At 34.1% G+C, this 21,490-nt stretch overlaps 5 protein-coding genes across 10 annotated transcripts in view; 1 reads left to right on the top strand and 4 right to left on the bottom strand.

The window, feature by feature from the left end:
• Positions 1-3,247: 3,247 nt before the first annotated feature.
• On the bottom strand, positions 3,248-4,008 carry LOC140875412 (peamaclein-like). Its single transcript, XM_073279087.1, has 2 exons — positions 3,836-4,008; positions 3,248-3,710 (listed from the first exon to the last, which is right to left on the bottom strand). The coding sequence occupies exons 1-2, from the start codon at positions 3,921-3,923 to the stop codon at positions 3,523-3,525; spliced, it is 276 nt and encodes a 91-aa protein (XP_073135188.1). The 5' UTR covers positions 3,924-4,008; the 3' UTR covers positions 3,248-3,522.
• Positions 4,009-7,185: 3,177 nt separating this feature from the next.
• On the bottom strand, positions 7,186-9,284 carry LOC140875121 (uncharacterized). 2 transcript variants are annotated; one of them, XM_073278672.1, is made up of 3 exons: positions 9,132-9,284; positions 8,059-8,339; positions 7,186-7,568 (listed from the first exon to the last, which is right to left on the bottom strand). In XM_073278672.1, the coding sequence occupies exons 2-3, from the start codon at positions 8,309-8,311 to the stop codon at positions 7,285-7,287; spliced, it is 537 nt and encodes a 178-aa protein (XP_073134773.1). In that variant the 5' UTR covers positions 8,312-8,339; positions 9,132-9,284; the 3' UTR covers positions 7,186-7,284. The 2 variants fall into 2 exon arrangements, with proteins under 2 accessions (XP_073134773.1, XP_073134774.1); XM_073278673.1 differs by lacking the exon at positions 9,132-9,284 and adding an exon at positions 8,992-9,072.
• Positions 9,285-10,418: 1,134 nt separating this feature from the next.
• On the bottom strand, positions 10,419-11,729 carry LOC140875985 (upstream activation factor subunit spp27-like). Its single transcript, XM_073279821.1, has 2 exons — positions 11,342-11,729; positions 10,419-10,737 (listed from the first exon to the last, which is right to left on the bottom strand). The coding sequence occupies exons 1-2, from the start codon at positions 11,588-11,590 to the stop codon at positions 10,612-10,614; spliced, it is 375 nt and encodes a 124-aa protein (XP_073135922.1). The 5' UTR covers positions 11,591-11,729; the 3' UTR covers positions 10,419-10,611.
• A 1,273-nt stretch (positions 11,730-13,002) lies between these two features.
• The window catches only part of LOC140890472 (WAT1-related protein At4g19185-like), a 29,835-nt gene continuing 21,347 nt past the window's right edge, over positions 13,003-21,490 (top strand). Inside the window, exons 1-3 of one of the 5 annotated variants that reach the window (XM_073298309.1) lie at positions 13,003-13,121; positions 13,231-13,364; positions 20,664-20,722. The gene's annotated coding sequence lies outside the window, so the exon portion shown is untranslated. Of the gene's footprint in view, positions 13,122-13,230; positions 14,410-17,855; positions 18,299-18,593; positions 20,723-21,490 lie in introns of those variants that run through there. The other 4 variants (XM_073298288.1, XM_073298316.1, XM_073298324.1 and 1 more) reach the window with 4 other exon arrangements.
• LOC140890471 (ABC transporter G family member 14-like) lies at positions 14,403-18,570 on the bottom strand. The gene is made up of 5 exons (XM_073298273.1): positions 18,239-18,570; positions 17,156-17,948; positions 16,766-16,942; positions 16,455-16,642; positions 14,403-16,213 (listed from the first exon to the last, which is right to left on the bottom strand). The coding sequence occupies exons 1-5, from the start codon at positions 18,566-18,568 to the stop codon at positions 15,569-15,571; spliced, it is 2,133 nt and encodes a 710-aa protein (XP_073154374.1). The 5' UTR covers positions 18,569-18,570; the 3' UTR covers positions 14,403-15,568.

The following is a 21,490-nucleotide window of genomic DNA, read 5'->3' as shown; positions in this document are numbered from 1 at the left end:
TTTGTTTGAGGCACGTGTGCTCTAATTTTAATACCAGGTTCAAAGACATGCATTTGAAATATTTATGTTGGGAAGCAGGCAGACAACATCAGATTTGTAAATTTGATGCAACAATGGAGGCAATCAAGAACAAAAACATTTGGCACACAGATATTTGGCTGGTATATCGAAGGAAAAATGGAGTATGGCCCATGATGGAGGTTGGCGGCGTGGAGTGATGACAACCAACATGTCTGAGTGCTTAAACAGTGTATTAAAGGGAGCTCGTAGACTGCCTATATCTGCAATAGTGCATTTGACCCTTCTGAGATGCGTCCAGTACTTCATTGAACGTGTGACAAAAAGTGAACGTATGGTTGAGGGCAATCAACTGTGGTCAGATTATGCATGTCGAAAATATGAAGAATGGGCGAGAAAATCCAACGAACATCGTGTTGTGAAATATGATGTACGATCGCAAACTGCTCAGGTTGCGACCGGAGGAAGGCCAAGTCGCGGTCAACACATACAAGTAGTGAGAATATCAACTACAGATTGTTCATGTGGTAAATGAAAAATTTTTGGCATCTCATGTTCTCATGCTATTTGTACCGCGAAATGACATTCTTTAGATCCCACAACACTTGTGCAGCCATGGTACAATATATCTGAGTATCTCGCCACATATGAAGGAAGATTTGAACCTCTTGCAGATGAACGATATTGGGATCGGCCTTCATTTAAGTTGCAACATAACCCGGTTAGACGTGAAAGAAGAAGAGCTGGTAGGGATACAACGACTCGTTTGAGAAATGAGATGGACAGACCGATAGCGAGAGAGAGACAACAACGAAGACCGAACAGGTAAAAAATTTAGAAATTATAATTTGTCGCTTTCATATTTTTTTATTAAATATATTTTCCATTAAATATATATTTTATATATATATATTGTATTTCAGGAACATCGGATGAAAGTGGCATGTGGACGAGGACAAAAAATTTACAACAACAAAATGTTTCTAAATAACATATGGATTTGGTAGTTTTGGTTAAATAATGTATAAATTTAAAACATTTATGTATTTTATATTGTTGGTTAGAACGCGTATATGTATTTTTTTTAATTATTATTAACTATCACATTCCATAAAATAAATAACAACATATTTTTAAATGTCAATACACAAATATATTAACTCTAAATCAATAAATAGCTATATGAATTAAATTCAAAAACAACAAAATAAATCATGATTGTTCATGACAATTACAATTATACAGATGACCATCAGTTCCACAAGCAGGTGGTCTACGTCTTCGTTGTCCTCTACGCACTACAGGAACATCAACAATTTCTTCACTCATCTCTTGTTGCTCATCTGAATAACCAGGAAATATTACAGGTGAAACAACGTTTCTCTCAGGAACCTGAGTATTACGTTGACCAGGTTGTTGTCAGTTACTATTAAGAAGATCTGTAAAATTGTGAATATTTTTCCAAAATGGAGTCTGATAACCGGCATCAACATATGATCCAGATGGTCCTGCATTGTACAACACAACAGATGGCCCAATATTATACAACCCGCTGGATGACCCTGCAGTATACAATCCACCGGATTGTCCGGTATTTTCAAATCCACCGGATGGCCCCGTATTGTACAACCCTCTAGATGGTCCTGCACCATAAAACCCACCAGATGGTCCTACACCATATATATAACGCTACATCGCAAATAATATTAATTTATATATTTATATATATTTAATATTTATACACGATATACTATATATATATGTATATACACGATACATATATATAAATATAAATATATATATATATAAATATATAAATAAATATATATTATTATATATATATATGATTTTGTTTTTTAAAATATTTTATATAAATATATTTATATAAAAATATAAAAATATAGATAAATATATATCGTATATATAAATATATATATATATACACGTAATATGAATAAATATATATATAATGCCACATCCCAAATAATATTTATTTATATATTTATATATATACGTATATATGTATACACGATATATGATTTATATATATATTCATATATAAATACATATATAAATATATATATATATATATATATATATATATAACTTTGGTTTTTTTTAAATATATATATACGATTCATATACATAAATAATTTACATATATATAAATATATATATATATATATATATAACGCCACATCAAAAATAATAGAAGCGTTCAAAAAATATAAAATCTATATATTTATATATATATATATATATATATATATATATATCTATCGTATATATAGAGCTAATCTCGATCGTTGAATTGAACAGATAAATGAGCAAATCTCGATCGTTGAATTGGATACGCATAAAAATGATACCGTTCGATTGGATATCGATCGGATATGGATGGGATAATTGCCAACATGGCAGCGTCCGCCACCAACTGTGGCGGACCCTGCCTTGTGGCAGCCGTCCGCCACACCTCGTGGCGGATGCTCGATGTCGAAGTGGCGTTTTACCTTATTAATGCAATTTTTTTAATTTTACATTATTTTTGAAATTACATTTAAATTTTACCTTAAAAATAATAAAAACCCCATATACATGCCTATTTATGATGGAAGTTTGTGTGTGTCTGGTGTTACTTTGACACCAAATTTCGTATGAAATTGAATATGAATTTCTTTTTTTAAAATAAAAATTGAATATGAATTTTAATCAAACGACATGGGTTTCAATTTGGTCGTTGGTTAGGACCTCTTTTAAAACTAAGCAAAATACTTAAACAATTGAAAAAGGACAAATAAAAATCCTTCAAGATGTTACGAATATTCAATTATGCTATCAAGGATCGACTAAACATTTTTTATACACAAAAGATCACAATATGTTTGGAACCGACAAGTAAAAACTATTTGAATGCAAAAGAGATGAAAATGAATTGAACGTTGCTGACAAATTTAGTGTGTCTGAAATTTGTAGATGATGAGTTGTATTTTTCTGTTTCTAAATCTCTTTCATTTTGTTCGATCTCTGGAAAGTACTGATCCTGAAATCCACTTGGGCTAGCTAGCTTGTATTAAATTTGGGTACAACAAAGATAATCAAATGTCAATTTGAAACAAATAATTAATATCGATGGTGTATTTAGTAAAGAAATTAATATTATCTTTCTATCTAATCTAATCTAAAACTATAAATGTAGTTAAAGTTACTAATGTTATTGACAATAGCAACATTAGAATCGCATCAACAATTTTTTATATATATCGTACGTTAATTACTTTTTTACATCGTTATGAAACTGATATATATATATGCAGATATACAATATTATGGAGTCAACATTTTATGTTTATCATAGTGTGTATACGACTATACGTGACCAAAAGCGGATCATTATTATAATAGAATATTCACTTCATGAATTTATTAAGAGCACTCATGCATTTAATCAGCTAGCCACCACAATATATATAATTCGATTCAATTTAATAATTATATGATATGAAGTTAAGGGCACTTGGGCTTTCCCTTGGAGTTCTTCATGTCTCTGTAACAAGGGCACTCGTCTTTATTTCCATAAGTTCCGGACGGGACACACTCGTTGCATGCAGTGCAGCAAATCCCACAGTATTTCAGACAGCGATCCTTCAACCCAGCTTTGGAGCAACGAACGGCACACTTGGAGTCACACACTCCTTTTTTATAAATCATATATACAATTTACAAATGTCGCGTTATCGCAGTATCGAAAATTAATATTGATTGGGGAAAATATAAGTACAATATATGTGTACTCTTTTAACGGGAAGCTAGCTCTTACTTGATTCTGCCTGGACAGTGGATCCAAGAAGGCTAGAGTCGAACACCAGCGCGACGAGCAAGAAAGCGGCGATCCAGCAGGGCTTCATGATTTTTCCTTCACAGTAATGAACAATGAACTTAATTGAAAGAATATGAGAAAAGCTTGCGAGTATTTATAACAAGACACGAGAAGGCACATAAAGAGTTCAAATGGTATTTATAATTGGAGGAATTTATAAATGGAATGGTTGATATTGGCTGTTGATGAGTAGGACGTTGCTTGTTGGTTGCTACTCGACGGAAGTTTGGGTTCGTAAAATAATTGATATGATGCATTAAAATTATACCATGCAACGGAAGTTTTAGATAAATTTATACTTTCAAATGTAATGTGTAATACAACGTATAATTCTCTCGTGGTACATTTAACATTTTTTTAGAGAATTAATTTGTGATATTTGAGCGAGGTAAAGACTAGGAAATAAGATGTGACGACTCAATTATAAAGTTATATATATAGTCTTATAATAGACATGAAAATTATAATTTTAAATAATTTATTAATTCAAATGTACTTGATCTGATCATAATAGTCGTTGATATATTGTTATCTGATGCCAAAATCTGAAATTAATCTGAAATTTGAGACGATGTCTTGGATTTGAAGCTCAAGTTGACAAATCATAGGGTGAAAAAAGGCCATTAAGAGGGGGAATGGGTGAAAATGCCATAAATATGCATTGTAGAGTTTTATACGTAAAGGCATTTCACAGACTGTCAAGTTGGTTTTGGGCATTCTTGGTGTGTGATTTGTAGTTATTATCATCAACACACAAAGAGATCTTTTGATTATGTTGATTTGGTCATCGTTTGTTACAACTTACAAGTCCCTGTTTGTTGCCTTTATGTGTTTGAAAGTGTCATTAAATTTGTAATTGGAACGTAATTTAAAAATAAAAACAAAAACAAAAACAAACCATAACGTATATATAGTCTATGTCTGGTGAGGAAAAGATTAAAATTTAAATACACGTACACGACTACACGTAATGAGAGATTTTTAACCACAAAATATAAAATTCTTATAAATATGACTGAAAAATTTATCGTCGGAACATGGTTACAAGACTACAATGTCACACTCCAATATATGCACGACTAAAATGGATCTTTTTTGCCAGAAAACATACACACGAGGACCATTACTAGTTTAGGAGGAATTTGACCATTTTATTGCATTATATGCGTGTTAATTTTGTTCGTTGAATTAGAAATTGCGTTGAATCAATCGGCACAAATCTTCCAAGCATTCATAATTGATTTGTCATAAAAGAATCGATAAAATTGACATATCAAATTGGATGCCAGCTATTTACTGCGGAAAAAAATGGATGTGAAATGGGATATCATCAATGCACTTGGAGATTTTAGTCAAATAATTTCAATCGGGTTAACGCAAATAGTACCATGTAAAAATGAATTAGAGGCATGCAGATTTATCAGGAGCATTTTAGAAAAATATAACTCCTAATTAAATGAATATTATACATAAATTTTTTTATGGAAACAAAATAAATAAATAAATATATGTATGTTTCCTTCTTCTTTCAAATCTTAAATTACATAGGTTGGGCAGACGTCGCAATTCAATGTGTCTCATGCACACAAATGGAAGTGGAATGCGTAATTGAGATACAATAAGATATGAATGCCTGAATTATGGTGGAAAGATTGGAAAATAGATCGAAATGGATCACATGCAAATATGGATTGGAAAATTATTGCATCTACTAAAACTCATAACATATCAAATCATCATGAACCCAAAATATTATATCATAACAATATATAAAATTGTAATGAGATTTTTTTTTTAGAATAAAATTGTAATGAGATATTGCCGCATAAAATGTCTTAGTACTCAATAGTAAGCTACTATTATTATTTTTTTGAAGAGCTAAGCTACTATTATTATGCCCCTAAAAAAATATTATTATTATTTGTTAATTTCACGAAGACTCTCATGAGACAATTTTACAACCATTTTATAAGAAAGATCTCATAATCGACCCGACTAGTGATAACATATAATTTTTAATACTTTTAATGTAGATATGATCAAGTCAAGTACTCGTCTCACGATCCGTTGACTCTCTTATTGATCCACTATATTAAGACACAAAAACTCATATGAGTCGGATTCACCTGTCATCATTGTGTGACAGACTTTTATTTGGGTCATTCATGAAAAATATTAATTTTTTTATCGAAAATATTATTTTTTATTATATACTTCTAGTGAACAAAAATTCACGAAATTATCACACAAGAACCTACCCACTGAGATATTATCTCAAAAGATATTGATATACCATAAAAAAATACTATTACTTTTTATTATACACATCTTACGTCTCAAAAGATATTTATATTACCGTAAAAAAAATCCTTTATACTTTCTTACCACTAATAAGATATTACTAAATAATAATAAAATGTTATTACTATGGTATTGCCGTAAAAGACATAATTTTTTTTTTCATAATCTTTTTATATTATAAAAGTTGAGGTTCTTACTTGTCCGACTTGATGACACCAAATAGGTTTTACCAAAATACTCATGTTCACTTAAAATAAATCTATAATTTACTCATAACTATAGCATCTTATCAATTCTCAAAAGTTCAAAAATTCAAATATTATCTTTGACAAATCAAAATTCAAATATTATCTTTGACAAATCAAAGATTCATATATTATTTACTCATAACTACCACATCTTATCTACTTTCAAAATTCAAAATTTCAAATATTATCTTTGACAAATCAAATATTCATATATTATTTAAAAAAATTATATCTTTACTATCTTTATTATTTTACACAAGCAACACATGTTACACAAGCAACACATGTACTCCGTCGTTAGTACTTAATAAAAGATGTTATCATTATCGACGTCTCCTTTGATATTAAAGTAAAGAATATCGTAATACTTACTAATGTAAAGGATAACAATAAGGTCACGGCCTTTGGTCCATAACTCCATATGATAAAAGATTAAAGATTCAGTACAAGTCATAAATTATTACAAATTCATTTTAATAATTGAAACATTATAAAACTAAACTAAATGAAGTCACCACTTTCTCACATAAGACATATTCCTTTCAGAAGTGCTTCATTTTTCAAGTTGCTTGATTAATTACATTAATATGAGATAAAGTGTAGGAGGTATTTCAGTAACTCTCACCAAGATTACTCGTTACTCAATGTTGGAAGACTTTCATGCATTAAACTTTAATAGCATATAAAAACTCGCATATCTCACTAGTATTGAGAAGAAAAACACAGAGTAGACCTATTGGCTTCTTTCAGATGTCATAATTTTATTCAGAAAAAACAAATTTATAAATAAACCTCCTTTTCACAATAGCCATCAAATGGGTACTTAGAGATTGTAATAAATCACTTCCACTTCTTGAATTTCCCTCCATGCATTCCAAACATTCCATGCTTTCCCCTCTTGTGCTTTCCAAATTTGCCATGCTTGAACTTGCCATGCTTCATCTTCCCATGACCATAATGGCCCATGCCATGCCCAACACCGTGTCCATAATGGCCCATGCCGTGCCCGACACCGTGTCCATAATGGCCCATGCCATGAGCGCCATGTGCCATATGGGCAGCACCGTAGGCGGCTGCCGCTGCAGCAGCACCTCCAAGCATGGCTCCTACACCACCAGATCCCCCTGCAACATAAAGGAAGCTAAGAACAGAGAAAAACTAGAGAGAGAATTGTACATGGCAGAGACACTATCCAACTATGTACACAAACCACTAAACCACGTATCGACCAACCATAGTTCTAAGCAGATGCCCCTGATCAGAAGTCGATTTACTTAAGAGTTCTAGCAGAGATAGAAGTCGAGTATTTGAACATCTTCATTCATTCAAAGTTCAAACTGTGACTCAAAAGCCTTAACAACAGGTAAGGTACCCATAACCACATCTACTTAATCGGCTACTCATATATATCAAACTAAAAACAAAACAAGTCATCCTTGCAGCTTGATCTCAACTTTTAGTAGAATTATCATAAAGACATGTTGATGTTAATTCATCGAAAGGCAACGCATCCAAAAATAAATAAAAGACAAGAAACCAAAGTATTTTGCCAAACAACGCGTCAAACACACAACATCTATTAAAAATCGAGCTAGTGTTCAGACAGTTCAGCACCTGAATGATGTGGAGCGGATGAGCCAGGATAACCACCCGGGGGATAGCCGTGTGGTGGATATCCATGTGGAGGATATCCTTGGGGCGGATACCCTTGGGGCGGATACCCTGCTTGGGGAGGATATCCTTGGGGAGGATAGCCTCCGGGGGCTGGCGGATACTGTCCAGGTGGATATCCTTGTGGTGGATATTGGCCATGATGAGAAAAAAGGCCTTTGTCAGATTCATCATGTTTGTCCTTTCCACCTCCCATTTTCTTTTATCTCAGTTGATATTGTTACCTAGAATTATAGAACTATAACTTGTAAAACAGAAAGGAATTTGAATTCGAAATCATACATGAAAATATGTAAAACCACAACATATGAAAGACCACAGTGGTTACTTTAGCAGTTTAGCCACAAACTAATGCAAAGTACACGTTGACAAATTCCATTCAGACACTGTCAAGTGAAATGAAATGAAAATGGTTATCGAGAGTGCCTGGTTTCAGCCACATTTTGGACAACAAAACTTAATCAAGCCCACGATACCGTAAATGACTCCAAATATTGCGTATATATAATACATGAAAGTTTATAAATTTATAAGAAAATGAGCAAGTAGGCCGTCTGCTTCGGCCACCCAAGGGCAGAGTCGAAGCAAACATTTCACTCTATATGAGACTTGTGTCAATAATTTCCCAAAGTCAGATTTCAAAACTGGAAAAACAACCACAAAACCATGTAAAAAAAAAAACCAATAAAATCATATAAATACATAACAATCCACCCTCCGTAACAATTTCCTAAGAATTATCCAAAGCCAACGACAAAACAACAATTAGTTTCAGCTTCCCATGTAAATCATCAAGAATTCCAGCCAAGAGAAGGAAATTAAAATTTCTTGATCCCGACATTTTCCCAACCACGTATTCACATAAGACATACTTACATTAACGAAAAGAAACACTGCAAATCTGAAAAATACAAATGACAATCTATACAGATACGTTTCCTACAAACAAAAATTTACTTCTGATCCAAAAAGAAACAAACTTTGCGGATGTATTAGAAGAAAAACGGATGGGTTACCTCGAAAAGCTCTGCAAGACGTGCGGCGAAAGCGCAAGAACAAGAATCGAATGGATAATGACGAAAGAAGCAGTGCATTCGTTACGTTTATAGTAAAATGAATTTGCTTTATTGGTTTCTATTTTAGCTCCACGCGTTTCATAGGAGGGAATTAAGATGTGCATAAGAACGCCACGCGTGAGATTATTATAGTAAAAATAAAATCATATATATGTTTCTTAATATTAATAAGAGAGTATTTTGGCACATACAAATATATTTTATTACAAATTTCATAAATATAACAATTATTGAAATGTAAATACAAAATAACCTAAAAATAAATTATGTGGAATTTGTTAAATATAAATTGATCAATTTGAATAATTTGTCATAAATGAAAGGAAAGGAGAGGAACCGAGGCGAGGAAGCATTAAGATTGATGGAAGCTGAAATGTTTTTTTTAATCATGAACGTTAGATTATAGTATTATGATATCACAAAAACTCACGTCAATTTTGTGCGATAGGTCCAATCTGACTTATGAAAAATTATTAATTTTTGTGAATATTAATTTTAGTTACAGATATTGTTCAGGTTTTTATATCAAATCAAAAATATTACTTTTGATTACATATATGAATCGGGTTGTCCGTTTATATCGGTGAGACCTGCCAGTACTCATCCAATATAACTAAGAAATTAATTTTGGAAATTATACTGGCAAGAAAATCTCAGAGGAAATTTTAGCTCTGATTTGTATTTGATTGTTTTTGACTTCTCTAATATTTGCAACGATTAACGAATTGCCATGCGATGATGAAATATTTTATCTTTAATGATATCTTGTTTTTACCCCCTATTAATTTGGTGTGAATCTTGAATTTAAGTTGAAGAGATTAGAGATACACTTTTGCTCTTGAAAATAGAGTTGGAGAATTGTATTCATCTCTCTATTGTCGTGAGAGCTTTACAAAAAAAAACTCAAAAGTGGTTACGGACTATAACATGTGAAATGTTATTCAAATACAATTGAATGAATTGATAAATTGTCAAAGCGAGATTTTAAAAATGAAATAAAGAAAATCGAAAGAATGGTGAAAAAAGTATACTTGAGAAATAATGAACTTCTAATATATATGGCAGCATAAGGGTATTTTCCATTCTGAAACTTTCTGAAGTTAATTTGCTCAAACTAATATATTTCGGTAAGCTTTTTCAATTTCCATTTTGGCTATATAATGAGCACAGATTATTACTTCATAGAATCACTGATCAAGAACAACAAAGCAACAAAAACACGGCCACAGCAAAGCATCATTAGAACAAACCCCCCCCTTAATATTTATCATCATCATCTTTTAATCAGTTTCATATCCACAGCATTTGATTCATCGACATAATCGTAGCCAAAAATTGCTGAACCAAGCAGATAGCCATATGAAAACAGAAGAGACCGACCATTAAGGGATTCAAAAACATTAGCCTACCCTAGCAAACTTTATGCAGTCTTTGGAAAATGGTTAGTCAGCAGCTTTGCTATTCCTGGAAAATCAACCTTGTCCTTGCCATCGAAGATCGTCTTCAACTTATCATCGCAGAAGATCTCTCTCCTGTTGGCCGGATTCTGCAACATGTATTAACAATTACGACTCAACAAATGAATTTACACTCAATAAAGTTTATGGAGGTGCTGCCGGTAATGTAAAAGGTACTCAAAAAAATTCTGCAACTCTTTATTTTCCGACTCTCGAAAACATCAGATCTCATGCTCTACTTCTCCTTGATTTTATGAGAAACATTTTGACCAGGCATACATTACAATATAAGGGATAGCACACTAAAGCTACTCATGCCCAAAAAACAGAGATAGTTATCAAATGCTAAAAATTTCCAATGTACATCAATCTACAAAGTCACCCTCATTTACTGTTATTTCTCATAAAAAGCAAGCTTGAGTAGCCCCATCAACTTTCCCAGGTCCATTCCTATTGACAAAATAAGTTTAGCTAGCACAATATATCTGAAAATCACAATGCATTATTGGATGAAAATCAAACCAGCTCTCGAGCACAAGATGGTTCAGAATATGAAAATATCAACACGGAACACAAATTTTTCATAGTAAATTACGAATAGAATATTGTACAAAAACAAAGGGCACAACAATGTCGATTGAAGGCCAAAAAAAAAAAAAAACGAAAGACTACACATAATGTCTGTATTTGGACCTGGAGATTATGAGATTTGACGTATTCCCAGACTTTTTTGACGGCACCAGAGCGTGAAGTTTCCGGAGATCCGATGAACTCAGCCAGAGCAGGAGACACGGTCTGCACCTTGAGTATTCCAGTGACACGGACAGCAGTCTTACGGGGCGCCTCGGAAGTTGCGGTGGAAGTTTCGGCGGCCGCAGCGGACTTGGCGGCGGCCATCAGAAATCGGCAGCGGCCGCCGAAAATCCTTGCCGTTGATGCCATGGATTTTCGATGCTTCTCTGTTTTGACTTGCAAGAGAGCAGAGTTGACCGTACGCTCTTATAAAACCCTAGGTACAGAAAATGGAGGGAAAGTCGGGAATCGAAGGGGTTTCGGGGCTATTCCCCGTTCGGGCCGGGTTATTTCGCTCAGGGTTGAATATAAAATTTCATGATATAATTATTTGATATTTCTTATACTTTTAGTATTATTTTATATGTTTTTTTGTTTGCTAGCAAAAATTACATTTTTTGTTATTGAATTTTTTTATTTGAAGATTTTAGTTAATTTTTTTTTTTAAAATTTCAATTTTAATCTCATAATTTTTTATTTTGATAATTTTAGTCATTTTTTATTGGATGTATTGATGTGACATTAATACATTATACACGTGAATGTTAAGTCACTGTCAAAAATAAATATAACAAACTAAAACTAAAATTTAATAACATAAATGACAAAATCACAAAGATAAAAAAAACTATTTTTTTATTCATTTTTTCTTATTTTACTTAAATATCCCTATTAATAAGTTTTTAAAATGTGTAACTATTTTTTGAATTAATTAATCGAGGAAAATAAAAAGTTTGCATATACATAATACATGTTAGGTTTTCAATGATTTTTTTAATCTTTATATATATAAAACAAAAGCCTATACATTTTGAGACCAACTTCAAAATGGAAGCAAGAATACGCATACAAATACACAATATTTGTAGTGAGGAAGTGAGATCTGGCGGTTATTATTGGATTATAAATTTAATATATACATAATTTTGGGGTGATTTTTATTGAAGAATTTGTTAGAAATTAAACTTGGACCTACTCAAGAGCTGATGTCAATTATGGGTCGTTCAACACATAACGGAAACTCGGGCTTTGATATCATGTTAGAAATTAAACTTGGACATAACTTACCTCAAAAGCTAGCTCAAGAGGTAAGGTTTGCTCTTGTTCATACACAAATCAATACATCAACGGAATTTAAATAATATTTCTATTAAAATAACCGGTGTTTCTCAACGATTGATATTTTAATAATGCACGTTTTTACGGTTGTGCTAGCCTGCTTGCTAGGTACAAATGTATCGATTTTAGTAACAAAAGTGAATATCTAATTTCTTGAAAATCGAGCTATTTTTTATTTATAAGATATAAGATAAGATGTTAATTCTGATTTGATTAGTAAAAATGTAAATATTAAGACGGTGTTTAAAAAAGAGAGAGTTTGAAAAATGACTTTGATCAATCAAATTTTTTGATTTATGACCTTCTTTAAAAAAAAACTTTGCAAAATAATCTTCAAATACAAAGAAAATGTAAAAACTAAAACAAAGCAAAAAATTGAGGAGGTTATATTTTCAAATGTGAAACGAAGGTTATTTAGTTAAATAAATTCGTTTATTTATTAAAAAATATCTCGGTACTCTTTTAAAAAATTATTCGTCTCTATTTTTGTTCGCCGGATTCACAAAAGATACGGCGGGTGATTTCCTTCTTCCTTCACACAGTAGCTGTCGCTGGATCTCAGGTTCGCATGCACGCACATTAATGTGTATGAATGAATAACCCAGACTTTTTTGCCGTGTTGTTTCGCAATTTGATCGGCCCTAATTCACGTATGCCTGATTTGTATCTAGGAATGCAGATTACCATGATCTGCTGTGAAATGCTTTACTAGGATCCATGCTATTATTCCAGCTGTAGAAGAAAATTTGAATCTTAGATTCGATGCAGGATCAAGGAGTTGGTAGCCATGTGCTCAGGATTTACGGCTAGTTTCTGAGCCTCTTGTTTAATGTGTTTATGTTTATATTGCTAAGGTGCTGTAATTTTTTGGGAAAACTTGAAATTTAAAACATTTATGTCCTTTTAAGTTCATTTTAGGGAGGTTTGCTGCTTATTTTCTGGCCTCCTGTTGCTAGATTACAATTCGCGGGAGATCGTGTGATTACTGATGCTTGTGTAGCTCAAATCACTAAATGTTTAGTGAATGATATGTTTCAGATGGAAAGGTCAGCGAGCTGTTTGGCTTGAAACGATTAATGCATTCTATCCTTGAAATTGTTCCCTGAAGTAAATGTTATAGGTCCAAATGTTATACTGTGGCCACCATGACTGTACCTACCAATTTTTCATACTTCCAGTATATGCAAGATATTCGATTTTATTGTTTGATGTAGTGGATGTGATTTTGTGAAACAGCTATGTAAATTTCGGAGTTGGTTGTTGCCTAGGTCCCACAGTACAAAGATGCTGTCAATTGATGAAATCATTTCGCTGTTGCCAGTGGGATACCTCTTGTTATCAGAGAGACAGAGAGGACGTCATCGTACTTATGCCAGTCCTCTGTTATTTTGGATATCACGGTGGTGAAAACTTCACTATTGAAAATAAGAAAGGGATAGTATTTTGATGTTATTCCATTTCTTATTAGCAAACTTCCACTCATAGATGTGTCCCTCCCTGAGAGGGGCTTTCTCCTACTATTTAGCTTCAGTTTGGTGTTGATTAGTGGCAGAGCCTTAACCCAAAAACCGCGTCTCACGAAAATGTAGTGCCACAGTCATAGCTAAAAAACCAAAATTGTAACAGGGATGAACAAAGACCGAAGCGATATTAGCAAAGACATCCAATGGAAATAGTAATGTGATGATTACATTTTCTTTTGATCATATGATGCCAGAATCAATTAGTTTCAGAAAGGATACTCTCCCTTTGACCACTGCATTTGCAGGAGTTATTGATTTAAAGCAATTTTGTGCATTCAAATGTTGCACATCAATCCATATCCTGGTATCAGCACTATTGTGCGTGAGGTATGCTCTCTTATTTATCTTGTGTCATTGCTCACTTCTGTATACCACAATTTTCCCATCGGTAATTTCTATACTATTTTGGTTGTGTTAGAACTTAGAAGTAACGAATTATAAAGGCTATTTCAGTGAATGATTCGAGATGAAGTCATTCAAGCACTCTTGAGAAGCAAATTCTGGAATATTGATAAAAATTGGACTTGGAAAAATTAAATCAGTATATTTTGGACTTTCATTCAGAAATGTTTATATGTTCTAATTAAGATAAATTTAGCCTTGATTCTAGAAGTAATAAGGCCTAAATTATTGCCTTTTATGGGCTTGGTCGGGAAGATGTTGGAAAGCCCTTAAAATGGCCTGCATAGTCACTGTTTTGACTGCGTATGAATGAAGATACAGCAGCAGCCAAGCTACTGCATGTCAGGCTGAATTGGGAAATGAATTGCATGGACTGTAAGTTTGTGTTCAAAATCCTAGACGAAAATCAAACCTCAATTCATTAGTTTTTGAATTTGAAATTTACGTTTTTGCCTGAAAAGCTCAAATTTGTTTGCTTGCTGATATTAGATTTCTTGGTCTTATTTCTATCAAATTGTTTTCTGTAGTTTGAATATTTCCTCGGGATTTTTTAACTATCAAGTATTTTGTGGTTATATTATTTATTAACTTTTTTGTTAATTAATTTGAACGCAAAATTGGTTAGGTGTATTTGCAGTAAATACAGTTTAATATAAAGTACTTTTTTTTTTTTTTTCTAGGTTTGTAATAAATTTGTTATCTAGAAATTTTTTAAAGAAAAAATTATCCTTAAATTAACGAGTTATCATGTGCTCATTTAGAAAAGACTAAAGTAGTTTTTAATATAAACTACTGCATAAAATCTTAATTTCTGCATATGAATCGAATGAGATAATCCGTGCCCTGCACTTTCTTATCGAAACATACACATTTATTTTCGATGGTCTACATCTATGATACAAAATGCTTTATCTGCTTATGAGTCAGATTAATATAAACCCCAGCGTGAGTTCTTTGTAGACTTTTTGGCTTTCTGTGATCGAAACCCGGCGATGAAGCTCCACCTAACTAACATTATTCCTTGGTTAAAGAAATAGATTTTGAACTTTTTTTTACCAATTAATAGCTCCCGTATTATGCATCTTCATCGCACCCGGTGCAAAGCTAGGTATGCAATAAATCGATAGCTTACTAACATCAGCATCATGATGAACATATCCATCCATAAATGGTTTAAACCTACTGACTTTATGGGAGGATATTCTGCGACTCGGCAATAGGCTCCCTTTGCGCACTCATAGAAGTCATCCTCGTTGTACTGAACTCCGAGAAGTAATTTGTAACAGTAGTAGCTGTAACTCAGATATTTTAGCCAAACTATGAATGGAGGAATTTGTCTGACATAGTATCCTCCAGCAATAAGGAAGACCAAAGTTGTTACTGAGGCCAAAGTAGCAGCTTGCTTGACATCCATCAGTATGGCACCAAATGCCAAGCCAAGACTTTGTGAAACAAGAACACTCAAAAGAACAACCAGGAGGGAGAGCATAAAGGTGGCAGGGTCAGGTTTAAGGCCACCCATCCAATAAAAGATTAGTGTAAATGCTGTTGGAAGTGCAAGCTCCAGAGGAAGATCTCCCACTGTTCTGGCTAAAAAGTAGGCGGAGAGGCGGTACATACCAGATGATCTTTCCTTGATCAGCATGGTTCTTTCTTGAGGGAAGGTGAAAACAGCATTGTACAGTGGGTAGAAGCCCCAAAACACTGAGAAGAAGAATAACATGGCAATCTGCAGGTTGAAGTAGCCCTTAATTAGCTGTGACATTCTTTGTAATGTTGCTAGATGATGGTTAATGTGAGTAGACGACATGTGCATTTGATAGATTTAACAACGTGATGATTATGAAATAATTTGGAGTGTTGGTGTGTAAATACAGTGTCAAAACCTTCCAAACAGTGTTTCAAATATTTGTTTTCTCCAATGTGGAAGCATAGAGGGGATATGTTTTATGGTTGTGGAGAATTCTTACACGGTCATCGATGTGAGATGATGGAGTGTGCCACCATAGAAGTCCACCAAGTATTGCCATGCTTATGACTTGGAAGATTCTTAACCTGTTGAAGGATTCAAATCTTCGCTCTCGCAGTCCTCGTAAGAGCAGGATCTTAAATTGATGCCACCAAGTTGTGCACCACTTCTCTGACGTGATGTAGGATCCTGCATGATTGGATTAATGATAGAACTATTGATTAGTAGTTAAAACAGCAGAAAATAAGTGGAAACACTAAATCATCTGGAGCCGAATGTCTTCGTGCTTAAGATAATGACTAAGGAACTCACCATTAGAAGTTTCCTTCTTGCAATTATTGATACTGACTTCTGAACTGCCTAACTCCATTTTGAGCCTTGTAGAAATGTTCTTGTCATAAGCAGATATTAGAGATTCTCGCACATAAATTGGATCCTGTTGCATGTTGTCATTGTGGCCAGTGGCATGCTGGAAGTCGGGTCCAATTCCTGGAATGTCCAGTTATATTCTTATCCAAATCTTTTCAATTGATAAAGACACCAACTCATGTACCACAATTTTGTTATATTTCTTCATATCTTTAACTAGGAGAGGTTTTTTTCACTAGAAAGTGTTGATTTCATTATAAGAAGAGATCAACATGCGTTAATCAAGTAATATGCCCATGTTACGGTTGTTGCTGAGAGTATAATTTTAATTACCGTTGGCAAGGTCAAGCAAGAGATCAGCTGGGTTGATAGTGATGGATGTTGAAAAACCAATTGAAGAGAAATACTCCAAGGCATTTGAACCAAGGCCATAGTAGATTGGGCAGCCTTCAGACAGCAAGACGACCTTGTCAAACATATGATAAAGCCTGCTTGAGGGCTGATGAATGGTGGTTATAACAGTTCGACCTCCGGTAGCTAGCCCTTTGAGCGTGTTCAAGATCCGTTGAGCTGTGGTCGAGTCAAGACCAGAAGTGGGCTCATCTAGCAGCAGTAAGCTTGGGTTGATTAGTATTTCTTGACCTATACTCACCCTTTTTTTCTCCCCACCTGATATTCCTCGGAACAGTGGCCCTCCTATCATACTGTTTTGACATCTAATTAACCCAAGCTCTGTTATGACATGCTCCACATGCTGTACTATTTTTTCTTTGGTCAGGCTGTTGGGTAACCTTAGTAATGCAGTGTATAGAAGAGTTTCAAACACAGTAAGATGTGGATATAGGATGTCATTCTGTGCAACAAATCCTATTCGACGCTTGATGGAGCCTGAGAATAGCTGGCCGTTGTAAGTGATCTTTCCTGACAACCTCCCAGAAAGGCGGCCTCCAAGGGCTGTGAGTAGTGTGGTTTTTCCACTACCTGATGGACCTAGCATCGCCAATATTTCTCCAGGACAGACCATCCCCGTGAGCCCATTGAGTATTGTTTTCTCTCTATTGCTTGATGTTCCTCTACAACAAGTTCCTTTTCCTTCAAGATTCACTTTGTAAACAACTTCTTCAAACTGTAAGTTAATAGGAATTTTCTGTGGATCAGCATCATAGGTACCTTACCGTTGGCTGTAACTGGAAATTATCTGATCAATTATTGGAGAAAGGCTTCTTGTAATTTTTCTTTGTTTTTGCTTTTGTGGCATGCAAGTCAAAAATTATTTAACAGTTCTCTAGAAGCCTATTTGAACATGCGGGGGGTGGTTGTAATCTGTCTTAGCATGAGTGTTCGGTTGTGAAGTTCCCATGACTGAGTTTTCTGTGTGTGTAGGTGAGTGGAGAAGATTGAGAAAGAGAGATGGACCTTTAATGTTATCGGGTATACAGTCCCTAGCAGAGAAGATTCTGAGTTGTTCTGTAATGGGTAAGCGATGTGAACTGTGTCACAAGCCTCCATCGGCAGCCCTGCTGCCAGTTCGGTCCCTTCATTTGCTGGTTTTGGTGCCACGGGACAAAGTGGCATGGCCAATTTTTGTGATTCTAAACTGTTTTGGTGGTAGTATGCCAGTAATGTGGAGAGAGAGAGGGAGAGAGAGAGAGAGGGACACGTTAAAGAACTGCTTTTAACTTTGATTCCTAAATGAACTGGCTGGTCCAAATATATAGGCAGAAACTTAGAAACCTGCTCCTGCATGTACTAGATGCAGGGAAAGCCTCTCTGGTGGGATTCTACCTATTCTACCTTTTTTCTTTAAAAATTACGTATACATTGTCTACATCTATTTTATGTAATCTCCTTTGAGTTGCCTCTTTTTCATCTTTTTTTTTTGGTTCTTTTTTCCTAAGCTATGAAATTTCAACCCCTAGACCTAAATTCGACTTTGCTCGTATCCTATCTCTATCGGGCTTTATTCTTTTTTTGTTTTTCGGTATAGTCCCTCTGATTAATTCCATATTCATGTTTGTAGATGACTTTCAATTGCTGTATATTTATACTATACTGTATCATTAAGTGCGAGACCCTTATATTAGATATTTTGTCTTTAACACTAACCCAAACATCTGTTTATAATCCCTTACTTTTATGTATAAATATAATATTTGATTGGAAGAAAAAATTGTTGCATGGTTATAGTTTTCACAAAATTTGTTATACTTAAAATTAAACTTCATATTAAAACATTATATTTGTGCATGCATGACTTGCTGAGCATTATTGTTGATGATTATGCTTTTGTCAGCTGGATCACTTGTTCCTAGATACTGCTTGACTTGTTAGATGAGACCATATGGACAACCAAAATATTTTGAACTCCTATTATCGTAAAACTCGAGTCGAGGGATGAAAAAATGAGTGGAGTACTGGAGTCATATTCTTCGCAACGAATCGAACGGTGCCTAGCTGCAATATAAATTGGAAAGTAAATGTGAAGAATAGATACCATGTGTACTGCCCTATAATTTTGAATTGAAGAATATAGGTATATCTTATCTTTATTTTGGTATTTCTCTTCTGGGTAGACCAGTCCAATGATAGTGCTTTCCACTTTTCACTTTTAAGTGTGTTTATTAGCTTTGATTTGTTTATGGTTTTCCTGAAATTGATTCACATTATATGCATCTCAGTTTTTGTCCTGCTCCACTAGTCTTTTATGTTTTTTAACTTAGTACAAATTCAAGGTTCTAAAATTCACTAGGCGCTAGTCGGGCGCCAGACCAACACCTAGCCTAGGCGCCGTTAGGCGGATTCCTCGGTATAACATAATAAATCAGATTTTATAACTCCAACATGATAACATCAAATTTAATATGAGTTAAAAATCACATAACTAATAAAATTCCACAAATCTACTCAACTTCTTCTTCTCCATAAGTTTCTCTACTTATTATTCTCTATATTTTTCTTCTCTTTTATTTAGAAACGACGTTGAAAGGGTTTTCGTGGAAGGGTAATAAAATTTTTGTCATTTTTTTACTGGGCTTATGATTTAAAAGGCCAAAAAAAAATTTTAATTTCTGCCTAGGTCCGCCTAGGCTGGCCGACTAGCACTTTTTCGGTGCAGTCGACCGGCGCCTAGGCGCCGCCTAGGCCGATTTTTAGAACACTGAACAAATTACAAGATTTCATCCTATTGTGAATTACAATATATCATTCTAATTATTTATTTTATTGTATGCTCTGAAACTAAAATATTCTTGCAGATGACATGAACTAACCTTGTAATGTTCAAGTCAGAACAAGAAACATGAGCAAGGAATAAATCCCTACCCGAATTTTGAATTTGGTTTTCTCAATGTACGGAAGTATGAACCTGTAACAATCCCCGAAAGATACAAGGAATTAATGCCATTCTTTTGAAAAGTTAAGCCAAAATGAAGTGGACGTAAAACTTATATCTTGAACGAATAATGGTTCCTTTCCTTGTAAAGCAACAAATTCTTATATTCTTTCTACTATTTTTATTATTGTTTGACTGTAGTTTTCAACATTCGTATCGCAGAAGATCAAACATGACATTACATGATTGCATGTGGTCATTACCCTTTTCTTCTCCCCTGTAGTGTATTCAACAGAGGGGTGGAGAAAGGGAGATGAAGTTAGATGCTAAACTAAGTTCATCCCTTTATTTAATATTCTCTCCTTTTTTCTTTTCTTTTTTTAATCTTTGCTGGATGAGCTAGGTAAATGATTAAAGGAAGAACCCAATCAATCGGATTCCAATTCCTGCCCCATTCATGTATTTTTTACAGAGAAATGAGATTTTTTTTGCTTTTGTTTTCTTTTTCAGAGAATCGAGATTGAAGGTGTAGGGTAATTGTGGAGCCCAAACAGATCCAACAACAGCAGGTACCGTCTGGTTATTTCCTCGGCTGAAGATATTAATAAAATTAAACACTTTAATCCTTTTCCTTTGTGTTCTACTCCCATTTATATATTTTACGAGATGAGGCGCATGATATGCATATATATGGTGCATAATTACCCTCATTCAATTGAAATAACTTCTTGCTTTTTGCTAATCCTCGTAATACCAACTTGTTTAAATATGCGTTTCAAGAAACCTTTTCCCACCACCACTCTCCTTTGATATTATTTTTTTCACATATTCCTTTGTTGCTTTGAGAACTTTTCATAAGCTATTGCCTCATGCTATGTGAATATGTGATTCTCTTCCCCACATATTGGCCATAGTATTCGTTCTCTTCTTTACCTTAATCAAATGTGTAATTTATATGTATATTTTCTATATCTAGTCCCACTCTAATAACTAATAAGTCCAGACCCGATTAATATACTTTGATAAATAGTTGCTACATTGTGTATTTTGGTTAGAGGAGCTCACATTAACAAAAAAAGGTCTCTTCGTGCTGAGTCTCTATCAGCGATAGAGGTGACAAAATGGATTAGGCCGTTGGGTTGACCCGTCCCGCCATATAAAATAGGTGGTTTGATTTGTAAATTTCCCGACCCACAAAATGCCCCGCCCGATCCCCGCTAACGGTGGGTTGTAACGGGTTGCGGGTTGGCCCGTCCTAATCCGCCAAATCACACATAAGCTTTTCGGATTGACCCGTCCTACCGCCTAAAATAGATGAGTTGGTGTTTTTCCAATCT

This window comes from Henckelia pumila, chromosome 1 (assembly GCF_033568475.1).
Source record: "Henckelia pumila isolate YLH828 chromosome 1, ASM3356847v2, whole genome shotgun sequence".
NCBI classification, from domain to species: domain Eukaryota; kingdom Viridiplantae; phylum Streptophyta; class Magnoliopsida; order Lamiales; family Gesneriaceae; genus Henckelia; species Henckelia pumila.
Note: the sequence above shows the minus strand (reverse complement) of the source record. Positions and strands in the feature narration are given on the sequence as shown.

Bases quoted from the DNA above. Each gene is read 5' to 3' on its own strand.
- LOC140875412 (XM_073279087.1), bottom strand. From the start codon at position 3,923: ATGAAGCCCTGCTGGATCGCCGCTTTCTTGCTCGTCGCGCTGGTGTTC. The intron at 3,711-3,835 runs GTAAGAGCTAGC...TTTATAAAAAAG, and splicing joins CACTGTCCAGGCAGAATCAA to GAGTGTGTGACTCCAAGTGT.
- LOC140875121 (XM_073278672.1), bottom strand. From the start codon at position 8,311: ATGGGAGGTGGAAAGGACAAACATGATGAATCTGACAAAGGCCTTTTT. The intron at 7,569-8,058 runs GTGCTGAACTGT...TTTATGTTGCAG, and splicing joins ATCCGCTCCACATCATTCAG to GGGGATCTGGTGGTGTAGGA.
- LOC140875985 (XM_073279821.1), bottom strand. From the start codon at position 11,590: ATGGCATCAACGGCAAGGATTTTCGGCGGCCGCTGCCGATTTCTGATG. The intron at 10,738-11,341 runs GTCCAAATACAG...TACATGTTGCAG, and splicing joins TCAAATCTCATAATCTCCAG to AATCCGGCCAACAGGAGAGA.
- LOC140890471 (XM_073298273.1), bottom strand. From the start codon at position 18,568: ATGCAGGAGCAGGTTTCTAAGTTTCTGCCTATATATTTGGACCAGCCA. The intron at 17,949-18,238 runs GTCCATCTCTCT...ATTAACTTACAG, and splicing joins TATACCCGATAACATTAAAG to TTTGAAGAAGTTGTTTACAA. The intron at 16,643-16,765 runs GTGAGTTCCTTA...CCAATCATGCAG, and splicing joins CAAGAAGGAAACTTCTAATG to GATCCTACATCACGTCAGAG.